This window comes from Conger conger, chromosome 4, assembly GCF_963514075.1.
Source record: "Conger conger chromosome 4, fConCon1.1, whole genome shotgun sequence".
Lineage (NCBI taxonomy): Eukaryota > Metazoa > Chordata > Actinopteri > Anguilliformes > Congridae > Conger > Conger conger.
The window spans coordinates 1,013,899-1,030,909 of record NC_083763.1 but is presented as its reverse complement, the minus strand read 5'-3'; the positions used below and the strand labels follow the sequence as shown (position 1 = coordinate 1,030,909).

Genomic DNA, 17,011 nt, shown 5'->3' with positions numbered 1-17,011 from the left:
AATCCCAACACAGCCCATTCAGCACCCAACACCTGATTCCCAACACAGCCCATTCAGCACCCAACACCTGAATCCCACAGCCCATTCAGCACCCAACACCTGAATCCCAACACAGCCCATTCAGCACCCAACACCTGAATCCCAACACAGCCCATTCAGCACCCAACACCTGAATCCCAACACAGCCCATTCAGCACCCAACACCTGATTCCCAACACAGCCCATTCAGCACCCAACACCTGAATCCCACAGCCCATTCAGCACCCAACACCTGAATCCCACAGCCCATTCAGCACCCAACACCTGAATCCCAACACAGCCCATTCAGCACCCAACACCTGAATCCCACAGCCCATTCAGCACCCAACACCTGAATCCCAACAGCCCATTCAGCACCCAACACCTGAATCCCAACACAGCCCATTCAGCAATGTGGATTAGCATAGCATTAGCCAATCACAGTGCAGTAATGCATAATGTGGATTAGCGTAGCATTAGCCAATCACAGTGCAGTAATGCATAATGTGGATTAGCGTAGCATTAGCCAATCACAGTGCAGTAATGCATAATGTGGATTAGCGTAGCATTAGCCAATCACAGTGCAGTAATGCGTAACGTGGATTAGCATAGCATTAGCCAATCACAGTGCAGTAATGCATAATGTGGATTAGCGTAGCATTAGCCAATCACAGTGCAGTAATGCATAATGTGGATTAGCATAGCATTAGCCAATCACAGTGCAGTAATGCATAATGTGGATTAGCGTAGCATTAGCCAATCACAGTGCAGTAATGCATAATGTGGATTAGCGTAGCATTAGTGTATTTTCTTACCTTATCGACTCCCGCGCTGAGAATGAAATTTCCTTTTTTATTCCACTTCAAAGCAAAAATAGGCCCTTTGTGCTGACCTAGAGTACTGGCCAGATTACCTGCAGAAATCAAGGCAGTCGTGTGAGGAACTGAATCTAAACGAGAGAAAACAAAATGCTGAAAATCATAAGATCACTCAGTGAAGAGACTCACCGTCTTTAGTCCATATTCTGGCAAAGCCGTCATAAGAGCCGGTGGCTAGCAGCGTACCTTCACTCTGGCATGGGAGAAAAACAGTCATCAGCACAGAATCAGTCCACAGCTGTCACTCACTAGAATTCATCTTATTTACACTTTTTAAAATATTTGCATCATCACATATTTAACCCTTTAAGGCGTTAGATCACAAACACACGATTAGAATGTTCTTAACCCGACACTCTCATGCTGATGTCACAATGACCACAGTTGACTGACAGCAGTGGAGTTCTAGAACACTCCTGAGGGTTCACATGGATCTGGAGACGCAGTTATGAGAGAGATGATTCTAACGCTCTGCGTTCTGCTTCACATGGATCTGGAGACGCAGTTATGAGTGAGATGGTTCTAACGCTCTGCGTTCTGCGGGTCGGGGGGTCAGAGGTCAGGACTCACGTTCCAGTCCAGCGAGGTGACGTCCTTGTTGCTGGGCACATCCTGCCCCCCCTCGCGGATGCAGTGCCTCAGAACCAGCTGGGTGGAGCTGCCAGTGCTGTTCTCACTCAGGTTCCAGATACGAGCCGTCGAGTCGCCCGAGCTGAGGGAGAAGATAGGGTTCAGGGGTTAGGGTGTAAGGGTATAGGGGGTAGGGTATAGGAGTTAGGGTGTAAGGGTATAGGGGATAGGGTATAGGAGTTAGGGTGTAAGGGTATAGGGGGTAGGGTATAGGAGTTAGGGTGTAAGGGTATAGGGGATAGGGGATAGGAGTTAGGGAGTAAGGGTATAGGGGATAGGGTATAGGAGTTAGGGTGTAAGGGTATAGGGGCTAGGGTATAGGAGTTAGGGTGTAAGGGTATAGGGGCTAGGGTTCAGGGGTTAGGGTGTAAGGGTATAGGGGATAGGGTTCAGGGGTTAGGGTGTAAGGGTATAGGGGATAGGGTTCAGGGGATATGGTGTAAGGGTATAGGGGATAGGGTTCAGGGTGTAAGGGTATAGGGGATAGGGCATAGGAGTTAGTTTGTAAGGGGATAGGGCATAGGGCTATAGGGTTATAGGGGTTAGGGTATTGGGGTTACAGTGTACGGGTATAGGGCCTAGGGTATAAGGGTACAGGGTTTACAGTGTGAGTGTACATGGGTTAGGGTATAGGGGTTAGGGTATAAGGTCTATGTGTGTATGAATTCACCCATTCATACACACACACTCACACACCGACGGCGATTGGCTGCCATGCAAGGCACCGACCAGCTCGTCAGGAGCATTTGGGTTTAGGTGTCTTGCTCAGGGACACTTCGACACAGCCCGGGCGAGGGATCGAACCTGGCAACCTCCGACTGCCAGACGACTGCTCTTACTGCCTGAGCCATGTCGGGTTAGGGTGTAAGGCTATAGGAGTGAGGGTATAAGGATACAGGGGTTAGGGTATAGGGGTTAGGGTGTAAGGGTATAGGGGTTAGGGTATAAGGATACAGGGGTTAGGGTATAGGGGTTAGGGTGTAAGGGTATAGGAGTGAGGGTATAAGGGTATAGGGGTTAGGGTATAAGGGTACAGAGGTTAGGGTATAGGGGTATAGGGGGTAGGGTATAAGGGTACAGGGGTTAGGGTATAGGGGTAGAGGGAGTAGGGTATAAGGGTACAGGGGTTAGGGTATAAGGGTACAGGGGTTAGGGTATAAGGGTATAGGGTTAGGGTGTAAGGGTATAGGGTTTAGGGTATAAGAGACACCCACCCTGAGGCCAGCAGGTCGCTGACGGGGTTCCAGGCGCAGATGAACACCTCTGACTCATGGCCCCTCAGAACCATGGCCTTACTCGGGGGGATCTCCACATCGCCATCCACCTCCATCAGCTCCGTATGGTTATCTGAGAGGGAGGGAGAGGGCGAGACATGAGAACACACTTTCACACTAATGCCGCAAAAATAGCAGAGTACTTAAGATGGAGTGACATTGTAAAGTCAGTGGAAGGGGGCGGCAGACTGACTGGCGAGGCTGTGGGCTCCGTTCTCCTCCCCGTTGGCGGTGTTGTCGCCGTTCTTGGCGCTGGGCGGCAGGGCAGCGGAGGGGGGCGGGGCTTGGGCGGCCTGCTGGGCCAGTTTGTCCCGATAGGCCTGCTGCCGGGTCTGCACCACGTCCGGCATCACCGCGTCAATCAGAGACAGAGACTCGATCGGCCGCCCGTCAAACAACGTGCCGTCCTGCAGAGAGAGAGAGAGAGAGAGAGAGAGAGAGAGAGAGAGAGAGAGGGACAGAGAGAGAGAAAGAGAGGGACAGAGAGAGAGAGGGACAGAGAGAGAGGGAGAGAGAGAGGGAGGGAGGGAGAGAGAGAGAGAGAGAGAGACAGAGGGAGAGAGAGACAGAGAGACAGAGGGAGAGGGAGAGGGAGAGAGAGAGAGAGAGAGAGAGAGAGAGACAGAGGGAGAGAGAGACAGAGAGACAGAGGGAGAGAGAGAGAGGGACAGAGAGAGAGGGAGAGGGAGAGAGAGAGAGAGAGAGAGGGAGAGGGAGAGAGAGAGAGCACTGAGTCTCCACCCCAACCTTCACACCCCCTAACACACCCTAACACATCCTAACCCTCACACCGCCAAACACATCCTAACACATCTTAACCCTCACATACCCAAACCCTCACACCTCCTAACCCTCACATACCCAAACCCTCACACCCCCTAATACACCCTAACCCTCACACCCCCTAATACACCCTAACCCTCACACACCCTAACCCACACATACTGTACCCTAAATTACCCTCACGTACTGCACCCTAAATTACCCTTACATACTGTACCCTAAATTACCCTCACGTACTGCACCCTAAATTACCCTCACATACTGCACCCAAAATTACCCTCACATACTGCACCCTAAATTACCCTCACTGTGCACTGAGGTTTATAATGTAAACATTAACTGTGTGTTTATAGTTCTGTGTGCAGTGTATGTACCTCTGCTCATTGATGCCTACACATACTGCAGCCCCTTCTGGGTAACTCTAACTCTGTGGTTTATAAGGTGCTGTACATGCTGTGGGATTGTGGGAAGACTCACCTCGTTGATGCTCACCTCAGCCTCCACATACTGCAGGCCCTTCTGAGTAACTCTAACTCTGTGGTTTATATGGTGCTGTACATGCTGTGGGATTGTGGGAAGACTCACCTCGTTGATGCTAACCTCAGCCTCCACATACTGCAGGCCCTTCTGGATGATGGAGATGAGGGCAGCAGGGGGCACCAGAGCACCGTTGATGTTGGACTGGCTGATGTGGCTCTCAATGCCGAACGTGAAGGCTGAGTGAGAAAAGCCTGCCAGCACAGAACACACACACACACCGTGTCAAACACACTGAACACACACACACACACACCGTGTCAAACACACTGTTCACACACACACACACACACCGTGTCAAACACACAGAACACACACACACACCGTGTCAAACACACTGAACATACACACACACACACACACACACACACCGTGTCAAACACACTGAACACACACATATATACACACACACACACACACCGTGTCAAACACACTGAACACACACACACACACACACACACCGTGTCAAACACACTGAACACACACACACACACACGCCGTGTCAAACACACTGAACATACACATATATATATACATATACACACACACACACACACACACACACACACACCGTGTCAAACACACTGAACACACACACACACACACACACACACACACACACTGTCAAACACACTGAACACACACACACACCGTGTCAAACACACTGAACACACACACACACCGTGTCAAACACACTGAACATACACATATATATATACACACACACACACACACACACACACACACACACACACACTGTCAAACACACTGAACACACACACACACCGTGTCAAACACACTGAACACACACACACACACACACACACACACACACCGTGTCAAACACACTGAACACACACACACACCGTGTCGAACACACTGAACACATACACACACACACACCGTGTCAAACACACTGAACACACACACACACGCTCACACACACACACACACACACCGTGTCAAACACACTGAACACACACACACACCGTGTCAAACACACTGAACACACACACACACACACACACACACACACACCCCGTGTCAAACACACTGAACACACACACACACCGTGTCAAACACACTGAACACACACACACCGTGTCAAACACACTGAACACACACACACGCCGTGTCAAACACACTGAACACACACACACACCGTGTCAAACACACTGAACACACACACCGTGTCAAACACACTGAACACACACACACGCCGTGTCAAACACACTGAACACACACAAACACACACACACACACACACACACACACACACACACACACCGTGTCAAACACACTGAACACACATGCGCACACACACACACAAAGACAGACAGACATACACACACACACACACCGTGTCAAACACACTGAACACACACACACACACACACACACACACACACCATGTCAAACACACAGAACACACACACACGCCGTGTCAAACACACACAAACACACACACACACACACACACACACACACACCGTGTCAAACACACTGAACACACATGCACACACACACAAAGACAGACAGACAGACAGACACACACACCGTGTCAAACACACTGAACACACACACACACACCATGTCAAACACACAGAACACACACACACGCCGTGTCAAACACACTGAACACACACATACACGCACACACAGACAGACACACATACACACACACACACACACTCACACACCGTGTCAAACACACTGAACACACACACACCCTGTGTCAAACACACTGAACACACACACACCCTGTGTCAAACACACTGAACACACACACACACATACACACACCCTGTCAAACACACTGAGCACACACACACACATACCTTGTGTCAAACACACTGAACACACACACACACACACATCGTGGGACAGTTACACTGAACACACACACCGTGTCAAACACACTGAACACACACACACCCTGTGTCAAACACACTGAACACACACACACCCTGTGTCAAACACACTGAACACACACACACACACACACACACACCCTGTCAAACACACTGAGCACACACACACACATACCTTGTGTCAAACACACTGAACACACACACACACACACATCGTGGGACAGTTACACTGAACACACACACCGTGTCAAACACACTGAACACATACACACCATGTGACAAACACTGTTACAATGAACACACACACACACACAGCATGACAAACACTGTTACATTGAACACACACACCGTGTGACAAATACGATAACACTGAACACAGACATTAGAAGTATTTTTTCACACAGAGAGTGGTCATAGTGTGGAATAGCTTGCCAGGACATGTAGTGGAGGCAGAAACGCTGGGGGTTTTCAACACCAGGCTTGATACAGTGCTCGAGACCATTTCGCTTTTAGGGAAACCAAGCAGTAGGTCCACATTACTGGTCGGAGAAGGCGAGCATTGCTGGGCTGAACGGCCTGATCTCATTATGATGAGTTATATTATGTTATATAACCTACCTGATTCCTGCAGGTATCTGTACACCAGGAAGTTGACTTCATCACTGCTTATGCTCATCTTTACTCCCGTTTACACCATGAGTTCAGCACACAGGACACGGACCTGGGGGAGGGAGAGAGAGAGAGATGCAGACCCTTAGCACCACAGTAATATTACAGTTTTAACAGCCCTGGCAGGCTGCTCAGGTCACACCAGGCAGCAGTGTCTCCAGCCCCAGAGGCTCACCAGCTCCACACTGCCGGAGGTTAGCAGTGGACAGCATTGGTACTGCACTCATTCAGCCACCAGAAACACACCACAACTGCAGTACCGCTGTCCTCCACCGCAGTCTGGTGGCAGTGTTGTACAGGAAGTGTTCCTAATCCAGGGTCATTCAGTTTATGCTGGGCTTTGGAAAGTGAGAACACAAGGTGTGTGTGTGTGTGTACAGTAAGAATAATACAGTGTGACATCAGTTTGTTGATTCACGTTCTTTACTACTGAACTGGCTGACAAAAATCGAGATATTTTTAACAATTTCTCTCACTCCCAGTCGCCAACCACAATGACACCCAATAATACACACGCGCACACACACACACACACACACACACACACACACACACACACACACACTCTCTCTCACTCACACACACACTCACACACACACTCACACTCACACGCACACGCACACGCACACGCACACACACACACACACTCTCTCACTCTCACTCTCTCACTCTCTCACTCTCTCACTCTCTCACTCTCTCACACTCTCACTCTCTCACACACACACTCACACTCACACACTCTCTCACTCACACACACACTCACTCACACACACACTCACACACACACTCACACACACACTCACACACTCTCTCACTCACACACACACACACACACTCACACACACACACACTCACACTCACACTCACACTCACACACTCACAGGTCTGCGCACGTTAAGGCGCACACGCACAGCTCTGCATGCGTGAAGGTTAATTACAGCCTTGTGTGATATTGAATCTGGCTCATATCCAACTCCACATGTCATATGAGATGACCTGCTGGGGCAGGTAATGAAAGCACTCTAACCCTAACCCTCACCCTAACCCAGGAAGTTGGGGACAAATTGCCCTGTCCTCCCCAGCCTACACAGCAGTGCTACCCGTGCAGCGAGCCCAAGAGCATCATGGGTAAATCAGAGAAAATGGTGGCTCCGCCTTTGAGAGATATGAAGCATCTGATTGGGTAAAAATGCAAATGAGAAACGGCATTGCCTTGGTCGCAGGAATGGGAGATGAGGGAGGAAGACAAGCAGAGCAGTGCAGCCGAGAGATATCTGTAGAGGATCAACCCCAACCCTAACCTAACCCTAACCTAACCCAACCCAACCCCAACCCTAACCCTAAGTCTAACCCTAAGTCTAACCCCAACCCTAACCTAACCCTAACCTAACCCAACCCCAACCCTAACCCTAAGTCTAACCCTAAGTCTAACCCTAAGTCTAACCCCAACCCTAACCTAACCCTAACCTAACCCAACCCCGACCCTAACCCTAAGTCTAACCCTAACCTAACCCCAACCCTAACCTAACCCTAACCCCAACCCTAAACCCAACCCTAACCCCCCAAACCCTAACCCTGACCCCCCAAACCCTAACCGCTAACTCATGAGCAACACAAGCAGAGCAGTGAACACCGATACACCTCACTCACCAACACCTAACCGTCTGTGGGTGTGTGTGTGAGTGTGTGTGTGTGTGTGTGTGTGTGTGTGTATGTGTGTGTGTGTGTGTGTGTGTGTGTGCGTATGCGTGTATGTGTGTGCGTGTGTGAGTGCAGTGTGTGTGTGTGCGTGTGTGTGTGTATGTGTGTGTGTGTGTGTGTGTGTGTGTGTGTGTGCGTGCGTGTCTGTCTGCACTCAGCATATTCACACGCGTGTGCTCTGGCGTGTGCGCGACACTCCACTGCTCTTGCAGTTCCACCTCAGCTCTGAGGTTCCAGCTATTTTAGGAGCGCACAGCTGGAGGAGCGGAAATGTTCATTTTTCAACCTGGCAAAATGAATCCACTTCTTTCACAGTTTCAGAAACAAAGTGCCTCAAACTTGTTGCAACATTGCAGACTCTAAACTCAACTCTTTCCAGCAGTGACTTCAACACTACACTGCTAGACAAGTATGCGAAAACAATTCAGGATGAACAGAACATGCATGTCAGGACACAGTGGGAATGGATGGGGACACAGTGGGAAATAGTGGTAAATTCAGCCAGAGTACTCGTGGTAAATTCAGTACTAGCGGCCTGTTGGGAATATCACCTTGCTTGACTGCCAGCTCCCTGCCGTTAGCACTGATTTGACTGTGGAAAGAACATTACGCAAAACCACACAACCACCCCCCGCCCCGTCTGAAAGATCCAGGACCCCCCGGCCAGGTCAGGTCAACACTTTCCAGTCTGGAGCAAATGGAAATGATTACAGCTGCCTTTTCCAGCAGGAGCTCGGGTTCGAGAGCTGCTATCAGTGTTTAGACTCCTGAACCCAGAGTCTTACCCCACATCTCCAACCCTGCCACGAACAGTACCCCCTTCTACTGTTTTTACCTTCTGCAAGTGCCACTCACCATCCCGTCTTCCACCTTTAAATGAGCCGAAACGCTCCAGTCACTGACGGGTCATGGTCAGACCATCACAATAATCACCAAAAAAGAAGAAAATGGGGTTTTAGGGCTTTGTGAGGATGATTGGTGGGTGTTTGGGACGTGTGATTGGTGGGTGTTTGGGACGTGTGATTGGCGGGTGTTTGGGACGTGTGATTGGCAGGTGTTTGGGACGTGTGATTGGAAGGTGTTTGGGACGTGTGATTGGTGGGTGTTTGGGACGTGTGATTGGTGGGTGTTTGGGACGTGTGATTGGCGGGTGTTTGGGACGTGTGATTGGAAGGTGTTTGGGACGTGTGATTGGTGGGTGTTTGGGACGTGTGATTGGCGGGTGTTTGGGACGTGTGATTGGCGGGTGTTTGGGACGTGTGATTGGAAGGTGTTTGGGACGTGTGATTGGTGGGTGTTTGGGACGTGTGATTGGCGGGTGTTTGGGACGTGTGATTGGCGGGTGTTTGGGACGTGTGATTGGCGGGTGTTCGGGACGTGTGATTGGCAGGTGTTTGGGACGTGTGATTGGCAGGTGTTTGGGACGTGTGATTGGCGGGTGTTTGGGACGTGTGATTGGCAGATGTTTGGGACGTGTGATTGGCAGGTGTTTGGGACGTGTGATTGGCAGGTGTTTGGGACGTGTGATTGGCAGGTGTTTGGGACGTGTGATTGGCAGGTGTTTGGGACGTGTGATTGGCAGGTGTTTGGGACGTGTGATTGGCAGGTGTTTGGGACGTGTGATTGGCAGGTGTTTGGGACGTGTGATTGGCAGGTGTTTGGGACGTGTGATTGGTTCGGGGCATGTGATCAGGGTGGGGCACTCAGGGACCCATGGAGTGAACAGTCAGACTGGCCTCCTGGACGCAGACCAAAGTCAGGGTGATCTTCTCTTAGCACGACACCCAGGTGAAGAGAGACTGTGTCTGTTAACGCGTGTGAGAGCCTGTCTGTTAACGCGTGTGAGAGACTGTCTGTTAACGCGTGTAAGAGGCTGTCTGTTAATGCGTGTGAGAGACTGTCTGTTAACGCGTGTGAGAGACTGTGTCTGTTAGTGAGTGTGAGAGACTGTCTGTAGGTGAGTGTGAGAGATTGTGTCTGTTAACGCGTGTGAGAGACTGTCTGTTAGTGAGTGTGAGAGACTGTGTCTGTTAGTGAGAGACTGTCTGTTAGTGAGTGTGAGAGACTGTCTGTTAGTGAGTGTGAGAGACTGTCTGTTAACGCATGTGAGACTGTCTGTTAGTGAGTGTGAGAGACTGTCTGTTAACGCATGTGAGACTGTCTGTTAACACGTGTGAGAGACTGTCTGTTAACGCGTGTGAGACTGTCTGTTAACACGTGTGAGAGACTGTCTGTTAACACGTGTGAGACTGTCTGTTAACACGTGTGAGAGACTGTCTGTTAATGCATGTGAGACTGTCTGTTAACACGTGTGAGACTGTCTGTTAACGCGTGTGAGACTGTCTGTTAACGCGTGTGAGACTGTGTGTCTGTTAGTGAGTGTGAGAGACTGTGTTAGTGAGTGTGAGAGACTGCATCGTTAAGCGAGGGCATGTCTTTCTCATGGCAGTGGGAATAGGTAATGGAATGGAGTCCCACACAGACGCTTAGGCAGATGAAATACTGATAAGGAGAAAAATGACACAGTCTTATCTAAAGGCCAGTTTATAGTTCAGCGATGGGTGGATATCGCTACATCGTCGTCAACATTCCATTATCAATCGACATTATCGAACGCCGTCATGCTAATGTTCTATGATAAGGCTGTCATAACAACTGAGCCAGTGATAGTGAACCTTCGCCACTGGGCTACAAACACCTTAGCCACTGGGCTACAAACACCTTAGCCACTGGGCTACAAACACCTTAGCCACTGGGCTACAAACACCTTAGCCACTGGGCTACCACCACCTTAGCCACTGGGCTACAAACACCTTAGCCACTGGGCTACAAACACCTTAGCCACTAGGCTACAAACACCTTAGCCACTGGGCTACAAACACCTTAGCCACTGGGCTACAAACACCTTAGCCACTGGGCTACAGGCACCTTAGCCATTAGGCTACAAACACCTTAGCCACTGGGCTACAAACACCTTAGCCACTAGGCTACAAACACCTTAGCCACTGGGCTACAAACACCTTAGCCACTGGGCTACAACCACCTTAGCCACTGGGCTACAAACACCTTAGCCACTGGGCTACAAACACCTTAGCCACTGGGCTACAAACACCTTAGCCACTGGGCTACAGGCACCTTAGCCATTAGGCTACAAACACCTTAGCCACTGGGCTACAAACACCTTAGCCACTAGGCTACAAACACCTTACCCACTGGGCTACAGGCACCTTAGCCACTGGGCTACAAACACCTTAGCCACTAGGCTACAAACACCTTACCCACTGGGCTACAGGCACCTTAGCCACTAGGCTACAAACACCTTACCCACTGGGCTACAGGCACCTTAGCCACTGGGCTACAGGCACCTTAGCCACACACAGCCTAATGCTGCCAAACAGACCAGTGCCACTGAAACACCACACACAGCCTAATGCTGCCAAACAGACCAGTGCCACTGAAACACCACACACAGCCTAATGCTGCCAAACAGACCAGTGCCACTGAAACACCACACACAGCCTAATGCTGCCAAACAGACCAGTGCCACTGAAACGCCACACACAGCCTAATGCTGCCAAACAGACCAGTGCCACTGAAACACCACACACAGCAAAGCTAACACTCCCACACACTTACTACGCAGTCTTCACATCACGCTAACTAAACAAATATGCAGAGGCTTAAACTCCCAGATTAGTCTCAGTGTCATACATACAGTGTCTCCATTAAACACACACAGACCCTGTATGACAGTGGGGGTGTGTGACACACACACTGTAATCAGGTCTTCCTGGCTGATGTACAACCAATCAATTGCAGAGCTGTTTTAATCCCCCGCAGAGTCCTAGCTTTCACTACGAGTCCAGCCCCTCCTCTCCACAGACCACACGAATCACAACAGCCCCCCACAGCCCCAGTCTCTCACACCACAGGACTGACCCCTCACTTAAACTCCTCAAATCTCAGCTCCCCTCCCCGTGATGTCATACCCACAGACACCAAATCAAACATTCAAAAACATTCTCCTCAAATCCAACCATCCTCTTAAAACTCACCAATCCCATCTAGTCTGCTGCTGTGGTTCTGATCCCGACTGGACTTCAGATTCTCCCCCGCCCCCACACTCCCAACTTTCACCCAGATCTGAGACGCAGGAGACTGCATTATTACGATCACTCCGCTGACAGAGAGAGAAGCCAGAGAGACTTACCACAGTATTAACTCTGAATTCCACACACCCAGGGGTCTACAGGAGCACCGGCCCACTGCCTGAACACCTGGTGATGAGAGAGGAATCTGTCACAATCACGCTCCATATACAATATACACCCAAACACAACACCACTCTGCGCTCTGTCACACAATATACACCCAAACACAACACCACTCAGCTCTGTCACACAATATACACCCAAACACAACACCACTCTGAGCTCTGTCACACAATATACACCCAAACAACACCACTCTGAGCTCTGTCACACAATATACACCCAAACACAACACCACTCTGCGCTCTGTCACACAATATACACCCAAACACAACACCACTCTGAGCTCTGTCACACAATATTCTGTATAGTACTGCATCTGTGTGCAGTGAGTTCTGTATAGTACTGCATCTGTGTGCAGTGAGTTATGTATAGTACTGTATCTGTGTTCAGTATAGTACTGTATCTATGTGCAGTGAGTTCTGTATAGTACTGTATCTGTGTGCAGTGAGCTCTGTATAGTACTGTATCTGTGTGCAGTGAGTTCTGTATAGTACTGTATCTATGTGCAGTGAGTTCTGTATAGTACTGTATCTGTGTGCAGTGAGCTCTGTATAGTACTGTATCTGTGTGCAGTGAGTTCTGTATAGTACTGTATCTATGTGCAGTGAGTTCTGTGTAGTACTGTATCTATGTGCAGTGAGTTCTGTATAGTACTGTATCTGTGTGCAGTGAGTTCTGTATAGTACTGTATCTGTGTGCAGCGAGTTCTGTATAGTACTGTATCTGTGTTCAGTGAGTTCTGTATAGTACTGTATCTATGTGCAGTGAGTTCTGTATAGTACTGTATCTATGTGCAGTGAGTTCTGTATAGTACTGTATCTGTGTGCAGTGAGCTCTGTATAGTACTGTATCTATGTGCAGTGAGTTCTGTATAGTACTGTATCTATGTGCAGTGAGTTCTGTGTAGTACTGTATCTATGTGCAGTTAGTTCTGTATAGTACTGTATCTGTGTGCAGTGAGCTCTGTATAGTACTGTATCTGTGTGCAGTGAGTTCTGTATAGTACTGTATCTATGTGCAGTGAGTTCTGTGTAGTACTGTATCTATGTGCAGTGAGTTCTGTATAGTACTGTATCTGTGTGCAGTGAGTTCTGTATAGTACTGTATCTGTGTGCAGTGAGTTCTGTATAGTACTGTATCTGTGTTCAGTGAGTTCTGTATAGTACTGTATCTATGTGCAGTGAGTTCTGTATAGTACTGTATCTATGTGCAGTGAGTTATGTATAGTACTGTATCTGTGTGCAGTGAGCTCTGTATAGTACTGTATCTGTGTGCAGTGAGTTCTGTATAGTACTGTATCTATGTGCAGTGAGTTCTGTGTAGTACTGTATCTGTGTGCAGTGAGCTCTGTATAGTACTGTATCAGTGTGCAGTGACTTGCTACAGAGGAAAAAATGGGAAAAAGACATATAAAAGCAAACATCACATGCAACAAAGCTTGCTTTGTTCTTAAATACATTGCTATATTAGCATTATAAAGCAATATAATTAAAGATTACAGATTTAAGATGACACATTTTGAGGACTGGAAGACGCAGGTAAACAGGAGACAGATGTTCACATCAGTGTGAACGCTGAAACAGTGCAGGAATGTAATCTCTGTGCCCTGCAGTGAAGTCTACACCATCCCACAGACATTCCTGGCATTCTCCGGAGGCCTGTGCGCTCACGTGCACGAGGCTGGCTTTATGAACGTCGCACTTGGCATCCGCACTCACACTGCCATTCCCGTTCCATTCCTCGGCTCCACTGAAAGCTGGTACAGACATATTTTTGGGGGTTTATATTGAAGCTTCAAACTCGGGACAAGTGCAGTGTTTTCATGCTGAAAGCATTAGCTGCGGCTGAGAGAGCGGGGTCCTGGCTCCACGCCAGCGTGCCGCGCAGCCACCTCTCTCAGGCACTGCCATTAGCACACTGCCCAGCCTCCCCGTCGCTGCCTAATGGCTGCCGTTGCCGTGGTGACGGCGGCTCCTCTTGGCGCTACACAACGGGCCTTAAAAGCCAGACTCCCCGACAGTAGGGCCACTGGCTGCGAATGAGGCACTTCGTCAGACCCTGTTTCCCAAACAACACACTGAAGCGCCACCAGCACCACCAGCTCAGCCAATGGGAGCGAGGCAGCCTGCAGAGCTAGCGGTCTGGCCCAGCTCAGCGCGGTTTGGCCCAGCTCAGCACGGTTTGGCCCAGCTCAGCTCAGCAAGGTTTGGTCCAGCTCAGCGTGGTTGACCCAGCTCAGCCCAGCTCAGCGTGGTTTGGCCCAGCTCAGCACGGTTTGGCCCAGCTCAGCACGGTTTGGCCCAGCTCAGCACGGTTTGGCCCAGCTCAGCTCAGCAAGGTTTGGTCCAGCTCAGCGTGGTTTGGCCCAGCTCAGCCCAGCCCAGCTCAGCGGGCTCCTGTCCAGAGGGAAGTGACAAATGCATGCTGGGATACATCCCTCCTGCGGATGTGAGAAGTCTTTGTAAAGCTGCACCTGCTGAGAAGTTCTGACTCTAGGACAGTGCTTCATTCATTAGCCTAGCGCCACGCTCATTTGCCTAGCGCAGTGCTCATTAGCTTAGCACTGCACAAGTTAGCCTAGTGGTGTGCTCATTAGCCTAGTGCTGTGCTTATCAGCCTAGTACTCATTAGCCTAGTGCCGCGCTCAAAGCAGCAGGTGTTCTCCACACCATAGTGCTTCCAGTGGGAACCTCACCCAGCCCCACTCAGAGACCTGAGATACAGCCCCTTACGACCATACCTCCACAATACCTGCACAACAAGCCCGTGAGCAAGGCCCATAACCCCTCATAACTCCAGGGGGGTTTGTCCCCTGCTCAGTCTAATCTACTGTAAGTGGCTTTGGATAAAATTATCAGCTGTAGTTATTTCAGGTTGGTCTCATATTGGATATATTAGTGGTTTTCTGCAGTTCCATGTAAATAATCATGTAAATCATGGCTCCACTATTCTGGGTCTGGCAGGGGAAGGATAATGTCACAGGTGAGTCCAGCTCACGTAGAATAGCGCTACGCCACAGCAACGGTGAAATATCAGCTTTGATATTTTGTGCTCGTTCTGCGTCTACAGGTCCGGTAAGTCAGATTGTACACTCAGTTCCACGGTCAGCTTCACTCTGAATTAACTACAGGCCAGTATCTCACCGAGCTGGGGGCTGCTGCTAAGCAACCACACTAATAATAGGAGAAGATGCTGGAGGTGGAGCCGCTGTAATGCCACGCTGCCACGGCATGGGCCCCGCAGAAACACGCCTGGGCCCCGCTGAAACACGCCTGGGCCCTGCAGAAACACGCCTGGGCCCCGCTGAAACACGCCTGGGCCCCGCTGAAACACGCCTGGGCCCTGCAGAAACACGCCTGGGCCCCGCTGAAACACGCCTGGGCCCCGCAGAAACACGGCCTGGGCCCCGCAGAAACACGCCTGGGCCCCGCTGAAACACGCCTGGGCCCTGCAGAAACACGCCTGGGCCCCGCTGAAACACGCCTGGGCCCCGCTGAAACACGGCCTGGGCCCCGCTGAAACACGGCCTGGGCCCCGCTGAAACACGCCTGGGCCCCGCTGAAACACGCCTGGGCCCTGCTGAAACACGCCTGGGCCCCGCAGAAACACACCTGGGCCCCGCTGAAACACGCCTGGGCCCCGCTGAAACACGGCCTGGGCCCCGCTGAAACACGGCCTGGGCCCCGCTGAAACACGCCTGGGCCCTGCAGAAACACGCCTGGGCCCCGCTGAAACACGCCTGGGCCCCGCTGAAACACGCCTGGGCCCCGCTGAAACACGCCTGGGCCCCGCTGAAACACGGCCTGGGCCCCGCTGAAACACGCCTGGGCCCCGCTGAAACACGCCTGGGCCCCGCTGAAACACGCCTGGGCCCCGCAGAAACACGGCATGGGCCCTGCAGAAACACGCCTGGGCCCTGCAGAAACACGCCTGGGCCCCGCAGAAACACGGCCTGGGCCCCGCAGAAACACGGCCTGGGCCCCGCAGAAACACGGCCTGGGCCCCGCAGAAACACGCCTGGGCCCCGCAGAAAAACGGCATGGGCCCCGCTGAAACACAGCCTGGGCCCCGCAGAAACACGCCTGGGCCCCGCAGAAACACGCCTGGGCCCCGCTGAAACACGCCTGGGCCCCGCTGAAACACGGCCTGGGCAGAGAAGGCAGTGTTCCCATTACACACACAGACCCCGTATGACACTGAGTGTCTCCATTACACACACAGACCCCGTGTGACACTGAGTGTCTCCATTACACACACAGACCCTGTATGACACTGAGTGTCTCCATTAGACACACAGACCCTGTATGACACTGAGTGTCTCCATTAGACACACAGACCCTGTATGACACTGAGTGTCTCCATTAGACACACAGACC

General features: G+C 50.8%; 1 protein-coding gene across 5 annotated transcripts in view; it reads right to left on the bottom strand.

Moving 5' to 3' along the window:
- The window catches only part of LOC133127570 (F-box-like/WD repeat-containing protein TBL1XR1), a 46,936-nt gene that overhangs the window by 4,400 nt on the left and 25,525 nt on the right, over positions 1-17,011 (bottom strand). For 3 of the 5 annotated variants that reach the window (XM_061240548.1, XM_061240550.1, XM_061240549.1), the window contains exons 3-11: positions 12,572-12,638; positions 6,610-6,712; positions 4,184-4,314; positions 4,061-4,075; positions 2,994-3,207; positions 2,741-2,873; positions 1,467-1,608; positions 1,026-1,089; positions 834-931 (exon numbers count right to left, since the gene is read on the bottom strand). In XM_061240548.1, coding sequence (XP_061096532.1) covers positions 834-931; positions 1,026-1,089; positions 1,467-1,608; positions 2,741-2,873; positions 2,994-3,207; positions 4,061-4,075; positions 4,184-4,314; positions 6,610-6,667 — 855 coding nt within the window. In that variant the 5' untranslated portion in view covers positions 6,668-6,712; positions 12,572-12,638. Of the gene's footprint in view, positions 1-833; positions 932-1,025; positions 1,090-1,466; positions 1,609-2,740; positions 2,874-2,993; positions 3,208-4,060; positions 4,076-4,168; positions 4,315-6,609; positions 6,713-12,571; positions 12,639-17,011 lie in introns of all 5 variants that reach the window. The other 2 variants (XM_061240551.1, XM_061240547.1) reach the window with 2 other exon arrangements.